Raw genomic sequence first — 22,927 nt, forward strand, 5'->3', positions numbered from 1 at the left:
GCAATGACAATAACATTCACTTTGGGGAGCCGAGAAAATAGGAGGGACTCCTCTGACTGTGACAAATTAGCTCTCAGGTATCCAGGCGGCCCATTGGCTGAGAGGTGTCAGGGGGGAACGTCACGGTTGGCCGGCTGAGTTGATGTATGGTTATTATGCCATTCTAATAAAAGAACCTGCAAGTTTTAGGCAGTTTCGTCAAACATTAGTTGCGTGACAGTGCTATTCTCTTTCACGAGGGAACCGCATACTGTGTGTGTGTGTGTGTGTGTGTGTGTGTAGGAGTGTGTGTAGGTGTGTATGTGCGAGTGTGTATGAGTCCCCGTGAATGAGTCCCTGTGTGTGTAGCTCGGTTCAAGGGTATGTTATGTGTACCCGTGTTTGCTCATTGGCTCTTACGGTAATACACTTCGGAACATTTCAACTGCCATGACCGAGCCCATAGCAGAGACATCCTCTGAGGATAGAGAGTAACTGAGAGAGTTTAGCGTCTTACTGCCCCCGCGGCTGCTGTGGGCTAGCAGCACTGCTCCGGCGCATCAGGATAAGAGTCCCTGTGAGAGGCGATGTTGCGGGTGTTCCCCGTGCTTTGTTGCACCACATCCATCACTCGATTGCACCCCCTTGAAGGAGCAGGACTATACCCCCCCCCCCCCTCCCCAAACGGTCTCGTCAGCGACCATAGGAAAGAATCAGTCCGGGCTAAAGGATGATGGGAGACCCTCCTGACCCTGTCTCTAAACCAGAACTCTCATCCACACTTCACCTTCAGCTTCTCTCTCTCTCTGTCTCTCTCTCTCTCTGTGTGTGTCTCTCTCTCTCTCTCTCTCTCTCTCTCTCTCTCTCACACACACACACAAACACAAACACAAACAAGGCATTGTGTATGCGTATGTGTGTTAGTGCCTGTGCAATTGAGATGTGCTGAAAAGATGCCCATACATTTGTCAGTGAGAAATGTATCCTCAATACCGCTGAATCTACATATCCTCAACGTTAAGTCACCATTATGTCTCTCTCTCTTCAACACTGTGACACACACACACACACACACACACACACACACACACACAGGCTTGGCAGAGTGGTCCCAGAGCATTGGGCTGTGCTAAGCGGGTAAATATAGCGAGGACAGGCTAGATGAGAATAGAAAGGCTGGGCCAGTGTCAGGGGTAATCGTGAGCGATCGGGGGGATCCTCTCTGTCCAGCGCGGGGCCCCACAATTCAACTCTGGCTATTCCCAGACGCCTCCCCCCCTGCCAGCCCCCCCTCCCCCCCCCACATACCGCCCCGTCGACCAGTACCACCTCTACCAAGCCCTATCCTCCAACCATCTCCAAATACTCATAGTGTTCCTCCAATTCTATTCATCTATTTTATTTCTCCAGCACATAGCCTCCCTTCAGTAGAACATCTTGAGTGTGTGTGGGTGTCCATGCAAGGGTGTGTGTGTGCTTGCCTGCGCACATGACCACCACTGTTAATTTACCACCACTCTTTTTGGTCCATAAAGCAAAACGAGATGTGTGTGTGTGTCATGTCCCCCTAATGTGACTGTCCAGCAGATTACTGTCTCCTCACTGTCAGATCAATACCTAGGCTGGGGGGGGGGGGTATAAGATCTTGGACTCGTTCTCCCCCTCCATACCCCCCACCTCATACACCCACCCACCTTTGCAAACAAAGTAATGCTTCAACATGCTATCGTGCAAAGCTATGGGCTTTGGTTGCTCTTATTTAGACCTCTGCGTGGGCTTGTATATACCAATACAGCAACGCAACCAATCCGACCAAAGGGGGGCACACGGTTTGTTAGGAAAATGATTGAAGCGGGGGGCCATGCTGGGCTTATCTCTTCAGTTGTGTTGCTGGCTGTGAGCCTGTGGAGCGGACCATCCATCCATCCACCACCTGGTGAAGCCCATCGATTGCCGCAGCAGCAGCAGCCCATCTCGGGCCAACTGAGTGTGGGGACACACTTAATGCAATGGCCCCACCACCACACCTCCACCACCAAGCTCTCAGTCTTATCAGTGGAAGTCAATTATTGTCTTCCGCGCAAGCACCCTCCCTTTGGCTCACCTTGCACAGGCGTTGCCTGCAGGGATTTCCAAGGTGGAGATGAGAGGGAAAGGAGAGACGCTGAGCCAGAGCCAAGCATGAGACAGGGGAAAAGGGTATAGAGGTTGTTTAGGTTTTGAACATTGCTGCATGCGTCACGGTGCGACACACTGCACCGTCATCCATCACGATCAGAGGCATGGGGGGTTCTGATTCTTCTCTCCGGGTCTTTGTTTTTGCTTTCCAATCTTGAAAGAAAAAGCAGGTTATGGAAATGGGATACGTATCTGGGTAGGGAGGTGGAGGAGTCGATTGGCTTCTGCCCTCTCTCCAGGCCCCTTGATGGGAGGAGACGCTTTTGAACCACCCCGACATCCCAAACTTTTCTCTCTCTCTCTCTCACTCTCTCTGTCTCCCTCTCTCCCTCGGATGACCTAGTTAGGTGAGTTGAGGCTTCCTGGATGCAGCTTCTGCCTTCCGCCAGCAGCTCAGTTTGTAACCATGTGTCCCATACCACTCCCGGCTTCACCCAGCACCCAGCCTCCCCGCGCTCCGCCTGACCTCGTCAATCACACCTCCACGCCGGGCCCATGATCGCCATTGACACTCAAATGATGGAAGTGAATAAAACCCATTATGAAACAGTCACCCTGAGTCATGGCTTCCCGTTAATACACGTGTTGGCCACCCTGACAACACCCCCCCCCCCCCCCCCCCCCCCCAAACGCCCCAGCCCTCCCCATCCCATCCCACCCCACCCACCACCCACCCTCAACCCCGTATTCTAACACACATTCGTCTGCCACGCTTTATGATCACGGCTCAGCTCTGGTTGGGTTCCGACTTCCAGCGCCTTGCCGGGCCAACCTTCATCAATCTACACCTAAACTGCAGAACCCGTGGTATCACACAAACACAGACACACACACACACACACACACACGCACACACAGAGAGAAACCTACCATAACTCAGGACGCCCCGGTGTTTTCCGAGTCCCAAGGCGCCGATTCAGGGGGAGTGTGAGCGGAGGAGGCTGTGTGGAGTCCCCTGGCTGAGGGTGGGTAGGGTTTCAAATGTGGTGGCATCATAAAAAGAGGCAGAAAGGCCTTTCTGTTTTAATGAAACACCCGTTTCCACCCAGTGGCGAGTGGGCTTAATTGCGGCCCCCACAAATAAGAGTCGGGGGGGGGGGGGGGGGCTGTAAGACGGTGGTTCTCCCATTCACCTGTGACCTCAAGCCAGAGAGCGCCACTGCCGCTGCTGCCCCACCGGCTAACCAAGTCATTTCAAATAAGACAAGTCTTTCTCTTAATGTAAACTGGAGCTGGAGCTGTGACTCACCCGGCGTCTCTAGAGCCCACTCCCTCGCCGGACCCCATCCCCATAAACTCGGGGAAGGGAGAGCAGTGTTTAAAGAGACACAGGAGCGGCGGCGCCTCTGATCTCCCCGCTGATACGAAGGGAGAGGGAGAGAGGTAGAGAGTCGGAGGAGTACTGACAAAGATTGGAGGGTCGGGGCGGGGGGGTTGGTTGACGCCAGGGGTCACATGATTGCAGAACAAACTCATAAAAGTTCCATTAACCCGCGCAGAGTTAAAGAGGCCCTGTTTTCATCCAGAGGACAGCTATCACAAACAGAGCATCACCATAAAGCTGTCCCCCGTCCTCTTCCTCCGTCCCCAGCAAGAGTATCCCTCAGTCACCAGCCCGCGGCCCGCAGGCTCGTTGTACTCTGCCCCCCCCGCCCCCCCCACTCTCTCCTCCATACCGCCCCCACCGCAGTATGCAGGCTCCCTCAACCCTTCATGATTCTCTGCTCATCTCATCTCATCTCTCCCTGCCTTCATTTGCCTTATCCCTGTCCAGACTAGAGTTATGATCCCTCATAATTCCTTGCTTGAATCGTGGGGAGAATTGACTGACAACATGAATGGCCAATGCAGAGCACGTTGTGAGTTCATATAATGTATGAAATGGGTGGGACATATCCTAGGAAGGATGTGATGATTCATCGGGGAGTTCATTGCTGATCATAGACCGCTCGCTGCCCACTGCTTGCTTTGTGATCCGTCAAAAGTAGCTTGTTTCCTGCTGTCCTATAACCACCCGTCAGAACTCCTGCCGTTTCTTTGGACTTATTTGTCTTCCTTGGTATACCACATTCCAATTAGCCTATAACCTAACTAAAAATAACACACACACACAGGCGCACACACACACACACACACACACACACACACGCATACAAACAAACAAGAACATACCCCTTTCCGGGTTCCTTGCTCGTGAGTCACAAGCAGAGAGACGCCATAGGTCTGTCTCACTGCGTCTCTCTGTCTGCCTCGCTAAGCCACTCCTTTGTCCTCCCAGCCCCATACTGTTTCAATCAATGCTTTGCCACTGATGCATCTTGTATCACATGCCTCCCACCTAGGAGACACAGGAAGGTACAGTTGCACAATTTTACGGAATACAAGATCACTAAATGACAATCCCCACTGATCCGGTTAGGAGGTGCTGCTGTCCAGTTCTAATGACGTTGAATCCATTTTTAGGTACTAAGGGCATTTCTTGGGATGCAATGCTGATAGGCAGTGAAGGATTGAGCACACACACACACACACACACACACACACACACACACACACACACACACACACACACACACACACATCTGACCTCACTCCATACCTTCCATAGCCGTAGTTTTATAGGTTAGGGGGGAGGTCTATTCCAGGCCAGGCAGTGTGAGTTTACTTTAAAAATTGTCCATTAAGGCACTAAGCACGGTCTCTTCGTCCCGCCGCCGCCTCTAGTATCTGGCACCAGTTTCTCCCCCTGTCTCTCTCCCATGGTTTACCCTTACCGCCTCATCGGAGGTCCAAACGGATGGACACGCACACACACACATACACACAGATATATATATATAGACACATTTATATTATGTGCTTTGGCAGTGGGACTCTTTTATCCTGCTCCCACTATGAAAACCAACATTTTTGCATGCTTTGTTCCCATAAGGACTGAACTGCTGGCACATCAGTTTTAAGTACTACACTCTCCTCATTCCGTAGCGATTGGCTTGGCTTGCACTGGTGTGTATTAAAGCTCCTCTGACCACCATGTGTGTGCCTGTTACTAGTGCAACACAGTGATAATGCACCACTAATGTGTGGAGCTCCATTGCACCTCCAGAAGGACCGGATGGATAGTGCTGCATGCTAATCATCATGCAACACAACCTGGAAGCACCCCAAAGTGAACTTAACCAAGAAGCCCATTGTTGTGGCCAGGCTATTAGCCATTAGCCGTTGGGCTCACAAAAGCGATCACTGGTCAGCTGGTCCAAGGTAAGCCCTATGACTTCTCCTGGACCAAGGGGGTAGGATGGCGATGATGCGGTGGGGACGAATGTTAAGGAGTTCTTTGGGAGGAATAGGGTACCCGTAGGCCCCGATACCCCGATCCCCCAGGAGAGGCCTGGTGGGCCGGCTGTGACGGTCACAGGACGGTGGGGGGGGGGGGGGGTAATGAGGATGCATCACCAGACCACTGAGGTGCTCCATCACAAGACACAGATGTGCACTCTCCACACACACAAACACGGAAAAGTGTATGCGTGCCAGCAAGCTCATATAAAAACAGGTACACAATGTAAGGGCACATCCGTTGCGGACGCATCCACAAACTCCTTAAAAAAAAAATAATTAGTGAAATAGGTTAAAGGTAAAATTAGATAGCAAGCAAAGCAATTGAATGGGGATGATGGGCACATCAGGCCATTCTTATCAGTGGCTGCAGTATGATGCGCAGTGTTGTATAATGGGGTGTCCATGCTCAGTCTCACTCGGAATAGGCTGGAATTGACGTTATCTCACTGCAGTCTGCAGTCTTTTGGAAGGTCCTTTGGGAACAAGAGGCACAATTTTTTCCTGTTGCCTCCAGACCCGGCCATTGGCGAGCAGTAAAGCGACCGGCGTGCTGTAAAACAAAACAAGTCGTGGGGAGAATTGGACCAATCTGCAAAGCCATTGGCTGCTGAATCGGCCATAAAATAATAATACTCAACCGTAAAACAAAATGCTTGTTAAATCATTTTTAACATTATCTCACAATCTGGTGTGGTCCATAATAGGCAGTTTGACAAGGAGCAAGATCTCATTGGGAAAGTGACTATACAATCAAGTTCAATTCAACAACTCGATCATTGTCAGATGCTGAGTAAGACTTTTGGGCGACTGGGCCCGCTATTAATAAGCTGTCGCTAAAACGTTATATGGCCATTACTTGGACATTAAGTGACAATACATTAGGGTTGCTTTTATTTCATAGTCACAAACGGCTATAGATGTGCTTTGATTAGGGATCCATAGAAAGTACAGAGTTAAGATATGGTTTGCTTCATTTTAGAAACAATAGACCTCCTTTCACACTTTTGGATCCTTTACTCTCCCTCTACTTATGCACCTGTACTACAGCAGGTTTTGGGTGAGTTCTCCTTAGGGATTAAGTAAAACCTTTGGTAAGACGAATCGCTCATGTTGGTGAATGTTTTTGGAACACATGGTCTCACCAAAAAAGTTAACTTTTTCAGTAAAATGGGTGAACAACATAGTGGTAGGTTACAATCTTGAAACGAATAATGAATCAGCTATTGCCATTCCTGGTACACATCTGAAATTCGTTATTATCAATTTTATTTCCAGTGTAAAACATGTTATGTATTTTTTTCATTGATTGCCCTTCTGATCTTTTGCAGGTAAACCAAATGCCTCACCATGTGTGTTGGCTCACTGCACACGCCATATCAAAAACGTATTCCATAATCCATAATTTCCATAATATGGTGAAATGACGCCAGAGTGCACTGACCTTAGTCAAAATGAAAACAGCTCATGACTTGCATTGTCCTCCCCAACTGATTAAAGCACAATGTATTCCTTGTTGGTTTTCTCCGACAGGGTGGAATTTGTTCAACTTAGCTCCTTTCATTCTATAATTAAGACGCTGGCAGATTTTAGATTGAGTCTCTTTCTGAGGAATAGCTCGCAGACACCAGATTCCAATTAGAAGACGCGAGGCAATGCACACATTTAGCAAACATTGAACAATGATGTCCATCAATCAAGACATTTGGTGCTCATGAAATGTTATAAACTTGACCTAATTTGACTTTATTCAATTGCTACACTTACTTTTCCATTTCTTTCCATCAAGGGGAAACACAAATTGTCAAGCTTTACTTGCACTATTAGTCCATGAGAACAAGGTGTAACCGTTGCAAACACATTGCAATCTCATTCATGAATCACCTATTTCACATGGAATGGCTAGATCCCATCTAAATATTCATGAATCACCTATTTCACATGGAATGGATAGATCCCATCACAAATATTTGGGATTCAGGATACATTCTATTTACTTAATATATGTAGCTTAATGTATTAAAGGTTAATATTGCTATTGTCCCTTTGATCTCCATAACCAAAAAGATGCATACCTATACTGTAGAGAAAGAGGTGCAACCTCTGCAAACATGTAGGTGGATTTATTTGTAATGTCTTAAGCCATTGTGGTTATCTATAGGGCTAAATGTACAGAATCTTGTTGTTTTCCTCAAAGGTACGCCTATAAAACCAGTCGATAAACAGACCATGCTGGAATAGGCCTCATGAAGGCCCTCTCATCCCCCCCTTGCCTGTCACCACAACCTCCATAAATATCACAATAGAGGCCAGTAATGTATTACAGGACCACATAGCCTCGTTTGACCGAACTTTTGACAGCCATAGTAATCGAGGCACTAAAGCTACAGGGTGAAACCTTCCCATCTGTATCCGTAGAAGCCTGTTCTGTTCCCGATGCTTTGCTCCATGCCAATATTCTTCAGGTGTAGCCTACATAGGTTGTTACATGTTATATACAGATATGGGATCTCAAATGGGAACAGAGCAACATTGGATGCCTGTTTATGGAAGATGATCGCAGGAAAGAGGATTGCGGATTAGTGTACAATAGAGAACTTCGTTTCCAACCCTGCTTTATGGATATTTAATTTTAACAGAAAAATTACGAGACTGTTCCATATAGTCCTATTTCACATAAGCTATTCTCTTCAAATGTTTTGCCTTCCTCTTCCTTGGCCTAACGGCTCATATATAGCAGCCGGGCCTGGCTCCCTGGGCCGGGTCTGTGCGTGGAGCTGTCTCCCGTGCACCGTAAATAATGTTGATAAAGACGCCACTGAAAACGACTTTCACGCGTCCCCGATTGATTTAACATGACCTCAGTTTCCAAATGATATTGGAAACCTGTTTAAACAGATGAAGGACTAAATTGTCTTGCTTGTGTCCGCATTAATCTCTCATTCATCATCATTACGGTGTGATTGGTCCGTCCACGCCTCCGCCAGCCTAGCGTTACGACAAGGGCCTGTAAATTAGAATGTAATACAATCTGAACGGCGGCGGCAGCAGCGGTGGTAACAGATCCAATCGGTGCGCGGTCCCCCCCCCCCCCCCCTGTCGGTGGACAGCTGCTGCGAACCGCCCCTATCAAAACGCATTGTGGTCGTCAGGGAGCTCGGGGAGCGCCGTGCCAATTCAAGCTAATAGGATCTTATAAACCTGACATAATTGCTCTGACTATATACGTGCGATCGTTGGGAACATGTTCCAGCTATTAAACGGCGCGTTGATGCTATGGGTGGAGCTATTGAGTGATTTTAGGCTACTGCGGCTGTGTAGAAAATGAGATTATAATGTAGTGGTTGTCATTTGCCTCACTTTTCTTTTGGCACGGATAGTGTGGTGACAAGGATTTAAGGATGATCATACATGTGACCCTGCAGAACTTGTGTTGAGACTAGATAACCCATAATGTCGGGTTTGATGTCAAACCTGGGGCCTAGTGATATGTTGGATGAATGGGGCATCCTTTGGAATATTTCAGCCTTGATTCGTGCATCCCAGTGTACCATTTTATTATGCACCAACCAAGGCAATTGCCTTGGTCTGAACACGGAGGAACATTAATGTTCCTGCGTGTTCCCGTATCCCCATTTAACTAAAGATGTTGCTTGATAACTTACATAAATCTGCCTTGTATTTTCGGCCCGAACCGAGCGGCTTAAACGGTGTATTATTCCAAACATATGCATTTTAATCAGCTTGGTCACACTTACAAGAGCTCCCGTTAATAAGGCCATCAATCACACGTGTGCGGAAGGAGAAAAAAAAAACGCTCAAAATGTTGTGTTCGTTTTCGTGTGTGTGTGTTTGTGTGTGTGTGTGTGTGTGTGTGCGTGTGTGCGCGTGTGTGTGGGTGTGTATGTGTGTGCCAGGTAACATGTGCACAAATGTGTGCGACCTTTCGTTTAAAGGGGTTTGGTCTTCTGATTTACATGCAACTTTATTTTCGTTTATCACTACAGAAATCTTTTTTTTTGGCATACATATCCACCCGAAAGTAGTTGCTGTTTACAGTTAAGATGGATGCCCAATAGCCTATTTAATAAATAAGGCAAGAACATTTTCAGAGAAGAAATAAAACACAACAATTGTTGTTGTGATGATTTGTTAGAATTACCCTGGATCCTAAGGCACGCATCCTCAGCGATTACATTGCTAGAAAAAATGTTATCTTTAAAAGATCCCCTTCCCTTGAAAAGCATAAATTGTTTTAAACCGATTTGTTTTCTCTTTAGAGTATGCCTCGTCGACTTCACAACATTCTAATTTACCTCAGTGGAACAAAGCCAATTAAGAGCTCGCGGATTGCTGGGGCCACACAATCATTGATTTTTTTCCTCCTTTTGGCATTCCATTATATTCAGACAACTAATTCTGACTCGTCTATTAAAGTGGATAGAGAGAGAGGGGGAGAGAGAGAGAGAGAGAGAGAGAGAGAGAGAGAGAGAGAGAGAGAGAGAGAGAGAGAGAGACACAAAATATATGATTGGCGTTAACTCGGCCTGGGGACCACTTAACTGTCACGGTCAATCTCGTGTTCCAGCGGGATATCAGGGGCCAGACCCCTGTGTTCTGACATGGACCACATGAGAGCTAGATTACTAATATTATGTGATGGGGGATTGGACATCTGATTTAAATTGCATGTACTACTACATGTGCTAATTCGATTTCTGGTTTCATTAAATACCAGAAATATATTTATAAAGAGCTAAATGTCCTTTTATTTAATCCATTTTGGTCGATTAACATGCAATATGTTGCATTTCATTTGACTTCAATGACAGAGATATCGAAATGTTTCATACGAAATTTAAATAAACTCGAGACAAGATTGTATACATTATCTGACTTTGTTTATTGTAAATTAGACGTCGAGAACAACCTAGCAAAAAAAATCAAAATTAAATCAGCGCAGTGTTATTTGTCACTTTCAAATCAATGTTTTCCATGAATAACTAGCCCCTGGAGCAGTGCAAAGCAAAGGAAATAAAAGAAGATTAATTGATATATAGGCATTCAGTGAGATCACACACTTCACTCGGATCTCGCCTACAACAACATGGACTTATTATAACCTGTAAGTGTACTGGCCGAGTCGATGGAGGCCGGTGAGTTTCAAATGTCCCACTTGTTTTTGTTTCACATCGCTATCTGTGATTGTCCACTATATCTTCTCCGACGTTCTCTCTCTCTCTCTCTCTCTCTCTCTCTCTCTCTCTCTCTCTCTCTCTCTCTCTCTCTCTCTCTCTCTCTCTCTCTCTCACCCCCTCCCCCCACTCCAGGCTCTCCATCCTCTCTTGAACGCCTCTCTCCTCTTCCTCCTCTTGCCTCCGTCAGGCTCGGCACAACGCTCCCCTGGCGCCTTGTTACCGTTTGGAAGAAAACGATCTCTCCTCGGCCACGCGAGGCGGGCAGAGCTCGGGCGTTATCATTAATTCAACACTCAAAATTCCTCCGAACATACATCACCTAATTTTTTTCCTTTTCGCCAACAATATGCACAATTCGTGCGCCAAGGGTCCGTCAGGAGGGCGATGGAGAAAAGGGGGGGGGGGGAAATAATGAGACGCCACTGCATATTTAACACATTCCCTTGTTATAAAGGAAGATGGGAAGCATTATTCTCGTGTAACCAACAATAGCTGTAGGTCAATTTGGACGCGTGTGGAGATCCAGGAATAATGATGAAATGTTAACGTCATCCATCATGGAGATTTTAATGTTTTTTTGTTTTTGTTTTCCTCATGAATCCATTTTTTTTTCCTACAACAAAATAATATTTAAATCAATTGCGTTTGTTTGTCCCATGCCGTCAAATTGCAGCTGGCTGTCTTGCTCTAAAATGTTTTTTTCTTATATTAGACTGTTGTACTGTATGTTGTTTATTGAAACCCCATGTTATGGTTGATCTTGTTTTAATTAAGTGGTCCAACAGCGGAGTCTGACGTGTGCATGACATGGCTATACCTGTTCGGCTGAGCAAGTGTGTGTGTGTGTGTGTGTGTGTGTGTGTGTGTGTGTGTGTGTGTGTGTGTGTGTGTGTGTGTGTGTGTGTGTGTTATGCTATTCGCATATTATATCCCATGTGTTGTATGCAATATTGCACTAACGAAGAGAGGACAATTAGTGTTGGTGTGTTTGAGGACGCATTGGCGCCTTTCTCCTTTTATCTGGTCATGGGCACCTCTTCTCTCTGGTCTAATGTCACTGAGGAGGACTTACTAAGAACCGAGGGGCTGAACGGGAGGAAAGCGTCAGTCCTGCTCGTTGGGGAGCAAACGAAGTCCGACCCGGGTGGCCGGGATGGGAGACCTCCCGGCTGACTCGAATGGCACGCGAGGCAGGAGCATGGGCTTCCGCCGGGCCCGAGGCCGTGGTGGGTCGGACCGGGGTACAATGAGGGGTGCCTGAACGCGCAGAGCAGCTCGGGCCTCTGGTACGGATGCGACAGCATCCGGAAACTGTCGAGGGACCTCAGGGGGCTTGCGAAAGGCGTGGCGGGGGAGGGAGCCGAGCCGGCCCCGACCCCCAGGTGGGAGTAGTAGTGGAGCGGCAGGTGGGACGGGAAGGGGTAGGGGAGATTCCCTGTGGCGGCGGCGTGGCTCATCATGTAGGTGTAGAAGGCGGGGTCAGCGGGGTGAGGCCACGTCATGGCGAGCCTCTGGCGCTTGTCCTTCATCCTGCGGTTCTGGAACCACACCTACAGCAGCCACGAGGGGAAACAATGTAAACAATGACCAAACGGAACTGACCTTTATGTTTAGTTCTGTTTTAAAAGAGAAAAGGTTGAGACGAAAGACTGACGAGGAAACGAAATTGAGTCTCAACGAATGTAGCCTTCAAGGCCTACCTCTTATAAATTAAAAATATTTAATTTGCAATATAAAATGGGAAGAAATTAATAGGAATAGTAGACTATTCAATCAAATTCATCCTTGGTGTAGCCTAAATCCTTAGGTTGAACGTCTTTGTAGTTAGCATGTTTAAATGCATGTCACCAATGCGTCAAGTTCATGACAAAGATTAAAAAAAAAAGAAGACATTTTACCTTGATTGTGGTTTCAGGTAAATTCAGGGCAGCTGCCAGTTCGCATCTCCGGGGTCTGGAGACGTAATTCTCCCGATAAAACTCCTTCTCCAGCCGTCCGATCTGCTCCCGGGTGAACGCGGTCCGATACCGCCTCATCTGGTCGGCTGCGTAGGCCAGCGACGCCTGGCTCGGGCCGTTCTTCCCCGAATCCGCATTGCCTTCACCCGGGAGGATGGGTGAATTAATATTTCGACCTGGATAACAATAATAATAATAATAATAAAATTAGATACAATTTAAGAAATGTGACAAAGGGCTAAAGGATTCCCCAATTAGAGTGAAAAAACATTTCAACACGTTTGAATTACAGCACATATAACGAGTTATTTCGTTGATGTAGGCCCTGTTCACTCTGAAAGGATGCAAACGTTTAATGATTATTGCACCCTGTGCTGTTTTAATAAACACAGTTCAAGCTTTTAATAAATGGTCTCTGGTCGGGCCTTAAATCCTGCAGCATTGCAAGTAGTCCAGGCTTAATTTGCATAGGCCTATCATTCTTAACACACCACAATATTTAATGATGTTGTCTCTTTGTTTGTCGCTCATTCATACATGACATGCTTGTAAGATATTATTAACACTAGGAATGTAAAAATTCAAACGCAGCAATATATATTTTAGCATTTTACGATATGCTATTTTAACTGAAGAATGTGTCTTTCATGCAAACTGAAAACTCAACCCATTGGTGAATTAACAGGCAGTGGTCCTTTCCCTTCCCTTTATGCTTGCGGTTCATGTAAACATCTTGTCCAAACATATACTTATTGAATATAGGCTTTCTTGGTGAGGAATCTAGGATGTGGCGCCGTTTTGACTCGTTTAAAGCGGATTGGGTAGAAGTCTGGTTAACGTGTGGGTGTCAACCCAGCATGTATCCCACCACACTTGTCACTTCTCATAACAGCTGTGCAGCTTGAAGTGAAAGCAATTGGTAAAAAAAAAAAAAAAGAACAGTAGACAATAACAACAACACCCCAAAATACAGTATTAAAAAAAACACAAAAAACACCGGGGTTCAGAAGTGAGTTTTTGTCATCTGTATATCTATTTGTAAGCCTACATTATAATTCCATCCAGCAATTATCCCGGATAAAATACTACTAGCTTAATACCATCGAATAAAATGGAGAATCTGGGTTCTCCTGCATAATGTCCTGCTTACCTTTCGATGTGGGGTAGTCCATGCTTTCTGGTGTGCAGCTGACGTCGATTTCCTCGTAGAAATCAGACTCTGTATCTGAGCTGCTGGCTTCTCTGTGGGGGCGATCGTTGCGGTGTCTCTCGCTGGATGAAGACACGTTGACCGGTCTCATGTCTGCGCACATATTCCGTCGTACGCTCTCCTCCATCTCCATCTCGGCTCTGTCCCGCGTGTAGGACGCAGCGCCCGGGCTCGTACAGTTCCTGGGGACCGGTTTCCCCTGCGGTTCCCGTGCGGGGCTTCCGATCGCTTCCGACAGATTAGACCGATTCTTGCCAACAGCCGTGCCATGCTGACCTTCCTCGGCGAGCATCACCATTTCCTTTCTATTTTCCATTACCTTCCCTCCTCCCCCTAAAAAATGACCCACGACCGTGCGTGCGAGCTCAGCCTCAAGTTCGGGGACGAAGAATGAAAAGGATTTTTTTAAACAAAGCGGTAGATTTCCGGAGCGTTACTGGAACCAAATCTCGGAGAGAGGCTTGTGAATAAATGAGGGATGCGATCCTTTCCTTGACCCTGAGAGAAGCGAGCGCTCCAGAGTTCGGCACCAGCTCTGGGAGGGATCACCATTTGCCCTCTCTTCCTCTCGAGCTGTCATTCTTAATAGCGTAGTCGTCATGATGGTACACCGATGACGACACACATTGATTGGATGTGGGTAAACACAAGGAGCAATCACAACGGGGGAGAGATTCGGAGGGGATGGAGGACAGATAGAAAAAAAAAAACACCACCCGTGGAAAAAAGAGAAGAAGCATTTACCCAACATGAAAACCCATGGTTCATTCTGTTTAAGGATGAGTTTGAGGTTTTATTCCCGGTCGCTCTTGTCTTCAAAATACACATTAGTGAACTATTAATAAAATATGCATTTACATTTCCGACATTTGTGATATAGACTGTATTTCTTTGAGGTCGTTATTTTACCACAAACTGGAATATGGATTTTGCTGAAAACATGCTATGGTTAATATTTTACATAGAATCGACCTAAATGTGTTAGTTAATCTTTATATTACAATGAATGACTAATATCTTTATTTAGTTATTTTTACTTTCTGTTTGGTGGTTTATTTATTTCGTCATATAAAATAGGATACACCAATTGTTGGGGGTTATAAATATAGAAAATTAAAAGCAATTAGTCTTTATTGAATATTTTGATAAATAGTCTAGCATTGTTTTGGAAATCCATATCTAACTCGGTTTCTGTAGTGTATGGGGTATTTTAAAAATCCGAGCAAAGATATAGGCCTGGCACATTTGAAATTGACTGCACCTCTTATTAGTTGACGGCTCGCAAGGGATATGCAAATAGCCTGGATAGCCTATTTGGTTTTCCAAAACGGGTCAGTCTATCAAATAGGCTATAATGAAAAGCTCTCGTCCCTGCCGCATTCACACATGCGCAGTTAAAAGCTCTGTCGCACAAGGACCGTTGTTAATGCAACCATAGTAGTAGAAGTAAGTTAGTACCAATGCTAAAGCGAATTAACAATGCACACTTCTAGAGTCGAGCTGTGTCCTTAAATTATACGACAAAGTACTATAGTCCTATGCTTCAAAGTAAAACAATAAAAACAATTAACAAATGCTAAATAACGGTTTTTTAAGGCAGGCCTACATGTGTTGCCTTAGAGATTAAACACCTCGATCAGAAGACTCTCCAGGGATTCTCTATAATTCCTGATTTACACTTAGACTGTTAAACTGAAACTTTGCAACTCCAGCGATTATTACCTCTTCCAATATGTGGTGGTTCGTTTCCCCTTCCCCTAACATCTTCAAAATTCAGTTCACAATAAAATAGTCAGTGAAACAGCTCTTTTGTGGACTCAATTACCTTTGTTGTTTTTTTCCAAATTGGGCTAATCAAACGTACACCTACTGTGCATGGATGTAACGCGGAGGCTGTGCTGTAATATCGATGATGCTGTGGACAGTGACGTCACGTGGGTATCAAAGAGAGGAGAGCGCGCGGCGGAGCAGGCTCCGGTTCCCCAGAAGCCTTCGCTGTCCTTGTGCGCCCTCGCCTGTCCAACAGGAGGACGACTCCCCGGCAACAGTCGACCCCTCCCCCAGCCGAGCAACAGAGAAGTGAGCAGAATTCCTGTGAGTCTACATAAGTTAGCCTCCCCCCCCCCCCCCCCCCCCTCTCTCCTGCTCTGTCTTCAGCACTGTTGGTCTTATCTGTCTGTCTTCCCGTCTGTCCGACTGTCTGTCTTTTCCTTGTGGACCGTCTCATTTTTTTTTGCGTTTGCGCCACAACCACACCTTCGTGCCAATGGTCAAATATGTTCCATGTTTAAACGAATCCTAGTCGAGTTTGTCAGTCAAATCAGAACATTTAGAAATACACAGTACTCCCATCACAACCCCTTTGTTTGTTTTGTTTTTGGCCTTCTTAGGCTACTGACACGGGACTTTTCTGTTGGCCTATATCCATTTAGGAATATCATTGATTACATTTTCATGGAAAGAATTGACAGTAACTATTTAGCCTATAGTTTTGGTCAACGTTGTAATCTGCTTTAATTTGTACATTTCATAGGAGCTTCATCTCGCGTATAGGTAAGCTATTTCCAGTGACAGGGTGGATTCGGGAGCGATGTCTTTGACTGACACTGGGCTGTTTGGTGTTGTTGAGCTGGGGTATAGTGAAGTGCAGGTCTCAGGGATCCAAGGGATCGGGGGGCGGAAACCAATACAAATACAGTGAGAAAGTACATTATTACACACGCAAGTGAAGAAGTATAGGCAAATAGTGGGCATCCCGTGATGAATATTGATTCCTAATTGCATGATGGTAAACCAGGCTCCTGGTTATTGTTTAATTGTTAGCGTATTTCTTTTAAATGCATGAGATACTATTTGGCATATTGATACTCCACACATGAAAGATTAATTTGTTGCAGTGCATGTACCATAATAAGTCTGAAGGGCACTGTATCTCTATCTGATCTACCGGGAGATAAGAATCAAGATTACCTTTGCGCAACCGAAGGATGACCTTGGTCATTTACAGTAGTGTCCTATTGTGTGTCTTAGATAGTGAAGGACACCGGATGGGTTTGGAGAGCTTTGTTTGCGGATTGTTAACCTATTTATCATAGTATCATGTAGCATATCGCAATAATCGTTTAGCGTGCTTCATTTCTGTAGTATTTCCCACACCGCACTATAGATTAACACAATGTGAAAGCGGTCCGGCTCTTGGGAGAAGCAAAAAATAAAACAATAATAAAAACTCTGGACACCTTTATGTGGGTTTTCTCGAGCGTCTAGTTTGGGGGTAGATCAAAGAGGTGGGCGCCCCCCGCGGCAGACATTGCAGAATGCGCCCCTCGGTTTTTACTAGGGAGGCCAACTTGAACTTGACCATGGAGTCTGCGCAGTGCCCATGTAATCCAATCCCGGCGGTGAAATACTTTGGCTTTATACCGCAAAATCAGTTTTGATCAGAGCGTGCATAGACTTTGGTTAGAGTGTGTAATTTCTGTCACCATGTAGCTTTGGATATAATTTCAACGAAGGCATGAGGAAGCGATGGGAGGGAAGAGAAACCCATATATCGTTCATGACTCAGGCCTCTCCCGTCTTATTGCTTCAACTTGGCCTTGAATGACGCAGTGGCCAGGATGTCAGCTGCCTGATCGCGACATATGCCTTGAGAATGCAAGGTGACTATACGGTTGCCAACCCGTTTTGTCGCTATTCACAATGCTTCATTGCGCGACGTCTACGAATCCCTCTGCTTCGATACAGGTTTTAGCAGGCGATCAGGCGCGAATTACCCCCCCCCCCCCCCCCCCCCCCTAAAACGATAGTATGGTGTGTGTGAGGTAGCCATGTAATATGGCTTATCACCAATTCAGTAGTAGCATTGCAACGCGCCAGGTGCAAGGCCTTATCACTTTACGAGTGCGAGGTTTAGTGTTTGGTGGGCTTTACCTCCATTGCGTCTTGAGAAGAAGCGCCGTGCGGTCGTTTGTTGTTTGTTAAGGTGCACACTGTCGGTGGAGGCCGACCTCCAGGTTCGTGTCCATTGTGCTCGTGTGTATGATGAATCCGCGTTTTGATATCGCCTATCATACGTATCGTACCTGCGGCATGTCCCAGGTTTGAGTGTTTATATCTTCACTAAGGTAGTGAGGGTAAGCTGTTTTTGGAACCGCTTCGCTCAGATCATTCGCGTTTACAATGATAGGCCTGGAAAGGCTATATCTTTTTTAGCATAAAGCTCAATGTGGAGAAGGTGCTGATATTATGGATGCCTGACAGAGGCAGAGAAGACGATGCCCAGAACTTTTGGATGTGGTTTGGGCTGTCCTCTACTTAGGCTACTTTCTCTTGACATTAATGGATCTTCAGATTTTCTGATTTGTTAGACAATTCGTCAAACAATTCTTTTCCGATTAATCCTCATTATATTTTGTTTTCCAGATGGCAGATAATATGTTCTTTTCGGGCTTTCCGAAAAATCGAAGGAAAATATTTTTGATAAATAATAGCTAGTGATTCGAAGCTATAGGCTACAGGCCTATACACTAACTATTCCACAGGGTTCAGCTCGGCAGGCCCATCAATGCCCATTGTATAACCAAGACATATCGTTTGCTATCCAATAAAATGCATAATCCATAAACCATCCGCACCATACAATATATTATCGTGTATAATACATAGGCTGTATAATTGTAGTCCTTACCTGTACGCCAACTGTCTTTTTTTATGCATAACAGCAAAGTCTAGCAGATATGTTTTGACTATTGACTCGTTCAACTTAAAGTTAAACTATAATAAAGGCTTTTAATCTGGAACTATTCCAACTAAATGGGGGCTCAATTTTCGTTGCGGTTGTACTAACCTACCTTCATGGCACAGGAGAAGGCCTTAAGACTCGGAGGTTATGCGAAATGTATTTACCTTTGGTCATTGGTCATTCCTGGCCGTAGGGGTCGTTTAGAGATGGTCTCAATGTGAAGTGGATCAAAGCGCAAATATAGCATACTAGACTATTTAATAACATTATGACTACGTAGCCTAATAATTATTGGCCTGCGCCTAAATGTATTTATTAGAATATGTTTCGTCCTTTACAGGTGGCTTTGGCTTTGCTTGCTTTTACTTTTCTTGTTCGGTTGAAAATACGATGGTTATTATGTTATTCATTTGTCTTACCCTATGATTGAAAGCCTATATTCTTCCCCACATTTGTAAGTCTTTATGCAAAAAAAAAGTGATTAGGATTCTGGATTCCCAGCTAAACCGTGTTCGTTTATGGAATCACAGCGTAAGCTCAATAAGTGCCAGGTAGGATTCAGGCCTAAATTAAAGTCGTGCAGCTTAATTCAAGTTGATGATCGGCCTCTAGGCCTGTACGCTTTATCCACGTGAGCTCTGTGAACTGATCAGGAGCGCTCGCCTCGTGCTATCATATTGAAACCAGCATTGCCGATTTGAACAAATTATACAGCATAAGCTTGATTTGAATTGCAATCAAAATGGGCTCAATGTGACAATTACTTATCCATACCCGTCACATGCAAAACAAGTCTTTTATAGAACAGTGCATGATTCTTTCGATGTAGCCTATTTTAATTCTACCTTTAGATATAATCAGCACTTTTAGTTTTAGTTTGTAGGCCTATATGTTTTTATCTATCAGCCGTTGTGAAGATCCGTGCAGAGTGAAGGCCATTAAAGAACGTCGTGTTGGTATCTTTGACCGATAGCTCACTGACTGGACCCTGGCGTGTGAAAGTTGTTCCTTTCATATTGCGTTGTACTTCCTCCCATTGTGTAGACTGTACACCATAAACATATTACCGAAACTTCCATGACGACATAGAAAGAGAAAAACAACTTTTATCTCACCGCCTGATTTATTTGGATCCAAAACACACTTATTTCTCTTTATTATATAACAACCTTCTATTTACCTAGCCGAATGACATATATTAGGCCTAATATATATATATATATATATATATTAGGTTATATATATAGGTTATATATATATTTACATACACACAACTAATAGGGGCTATGCAATTTCTAAGAAACAAACAAACAAAACAGCTAAACCGTGAATGACAGTGGCCTACAGCCCATTGTTTCAAAGTGTCAACTATAAAGACATGCTGGTTATATGAAAATGTATAGTATTATTATAGACCTCAAAGAGCTTTTTTGATAATAGGGCCGAACAATTATGTTCCCATTCCCATCCACTGCCTCAACACAGGGCATGTGTTTGACGATCTAGCAGGTAGGGCAGAGAACTATACGCCCATGCCCCGACCCTCAGCTATAGCTGAGGGTCGGGGCATGGGCGTATAGTTCTCTGTAGTGCTCTGTCTTGTCCTTGCTGCTGTTGTTGTATAAGCCTGGTTTGACCGCTGGCCTTGAAAAAAACACATCTGCGCTTTGCGCCGCCATGGTGACGACCATCTTTTGTTGTGATCCCCAGGCTCGGACCTGAGATCCGGGGGTTCTCCACACAACCGTCTGAGTTCAGTCAAACCAACTTTGTCTGGGTTGTGGATGGAGAGAAAAACTACGATGCTCGGATCATCAAGATGAAGTGCGATCAGGCCTGATCGTAGGCTGTATGTTTTCACTGAAAGAACATTTCTTAAAGCGTATATATAGACGTATAGGCGTATAGCCTACTTCCATGGATAGGATAAGGAGACGTATAGAGCGAAAACTGATTTGATTCAATATTATTATAGTGCAGGCCTATTGCATATCAGACCAAATTATGTTATTTATCCTAAATAAAGAAAATACTATCGTACAAATAGGTGCTTTACAGAATGAAGGCCCATCACTTGCCGCCAACTTGCACCAACTATAATTTGACCTACTTAAGCCAAAACGATTTGGAATTATTTAGTTCAACAATATCAGGACGATGATTCTGATGATGGTCGTGCAGGCTCATGCTTTTCAGCAATAGGTGAAGCATTTGGATATTTCACATTTGAAATAGCGTAGTCCTATGTATATCAGCATTATGCAATACATATAGGCCTACTTCTAATCAACCATTTTTAAATAACCCTTATTTCGAACTTACATAACCAATTTCGCATCTACGCACTAGCCTATCGGCATACCACCTTTGCTAAATGAGGTTTATTTAATTGGCTTCATATAGAATCCTGAAAATTAGAGAATGGATAGCTTATCTGTATTCGTTTCTGTTCTAGAATAACAAACGAACGTTTCCTAATGGAAGATGATTGTGCAGGCAGTCTAGAGTTGACGAATAGGCCTACTCCTTTTGTTTTCTAGTTGTTGCCAATGGGGCTTTAATGATTGTTAATGCATACATTGCAATTTAAAATATAAAGACAGGAATCCTTATAGGCCTATATATTCTTAATGTAAGGCATATATAGAATTTTTACATTTTTACAATTTATCATTGTTCTATTTCCACCCCGCCGTAGACCTACGTGCTGTAGGATATTTTGGATTATGCCAATATAACGTTACCGTTACTGGTCGTCGGTTGATTATTTACGCACTGGGTTTACTGTGATCAGTAGATAGATATGTGAAAAACTAAAGGATTCAGTCGAAGATGTATGAGATCTTAACTGTATAACAGCCTTTTTTTTAAATTTATTTTCACTAATCTAGCCATACCAAAACTCGTTTTATGTGTGGACATTTGGGTCAAAACTTGAGTGAGAGCAACTCCAACTAAATGTTGAGTCGCCTTAGACAGTATAGTCAGAGTGCCACTGGTCGTAAACACGTAAAAGCAGACCAGACACCCACACAACGACACGTCTATATTGTGCCTTCTTTTCAGAGAATACATCATTTTCACACGTATCCGACGAAACTCCTACAAACACACACAAACGAAGACATTCTTGTTATGTTTCGAACCCTAAATGGAAGCTTACACACAAGTCAAGCTACATCTAAAGCCGGCCATGTAGTGTAGCCCTAAGCTCTAAACGTTAGAACAAAAATGATAGTTAAAGTTAATGTCCTCGAAAGCTTTTATTCAAACAGGAATTCTCACCCTCCTTCCGCTCTTTTCAAAAGCTCAGACGTTCCTCCAGGACTGAATAGCCCCAACAAGCATGTCGGCTAGACAGAAACTTTCAACTTGACCTTGGCCTCCAGCCGTGACAACCGCGTATGCAAAAATACCTACAACCAAAAACCTTGTTTTATACATCCAAATGACGTGCGAAGGTTGTGATATTGACCAAACTGACTATAGCGCGATGTTAGGCCTGTAGCCTCGTTTGTTTATATATATATTTTTTGTTCATGCCCCTTTTTTTTGAGCCCGCGTATATACTTTTAATTATGGACACACATACTGTGTATATGAGCTCATCGTCATATTCAATTGTACATGCTTGCACACATAGCCGCAGTGCCACTAAGGCTTCACAGGCATATAAGCAAAATATATATTTTCAGTTCCTGCTTTCTATTTTGTTGTTAGTAATATAATATTGTAATTGTAATCGTATATCATTGATATACGTAGTTGGTATTGAGTGTGCATAATTTATACATATAGATATAGATATACGTTTTAGGAATTAAATGCATAGTAACACGTACCTTTTTGCATGCAGCTAAAGTATAACATGGCACGGACAAATTGTTGTATAGGCTACGTAAAGAATCCATGTGGCAATATTTCACATTCAGATAGATCCATGTCGTAATATGTATTTATTTCACGTTTAAATATCTTTCGAATCTACCAAGAATGAGTCTCCGATCGATTCAAAACAAAAGCCAAAACACAACATTTATTCCTTATTTTTGAGGGTTTAATTATTTCTTTACCTTATCACACAATCATCGCCCAATTTGTATTTAATTTGCCTGGGATTATCTCAATGAATGGATTCTTCCTTGCCAATGCAAAGTGCCATTATCGGTACAGTAACCCAACACACAGCCCAACATTTTCATTTAATTATCTGCGCTGGTAGATGTTTATCGTGCGCTTTGCATAGCCAGGTCACGTGGCGAACTCCTGGCCAATGACGGCGCAACCTTTCGTGCTCTCGTGCGCGTCAGAGTCATTTACT

General features: G+C 44.5%; 1 protein-coding gene across 1 annotated transcript; it reads right to left on the bottom strand.

The window, feature by feature from the left end:
* Window positions 1–11,710: 11,710 nt before the first annotated feature.
* evx1 (even-skipped homeobox 1) lies at window positions 11,711–14,178 on the bottom strand (the record flags this gene model as incomplete). Its single annotated transcript, XM_079748845.1, has 3 exons — window positions 11,711–12,244; window positions 12,593–12,828; window positions 13,803–14,178. The coding sequence occupies 3 exons, from the start codon at window positions 14,176–14,178 to the stop codon at window positions 11,711–11,713; spliced, it is 1,146 nt and encodes a 381-aa protein (XP_079604971.1).
* Between the last annotated feature and the right edge of the window lie 8,749 nt (window positions 14,179–22,927).

The sequence above is a fragment of the Pollachius pollachius genome (genome assembly GCF_949987615.1).
Source record: "Pollachius pollachius genome assembly, chromosome: 13".
Taxonomy (NCBI): domain Eukaryota; kingdom Metazoa; phylum Chordata; class Actinopteri; order Gadiformes; family Gadidae; genus Pollachius; species Pollachius pollachius.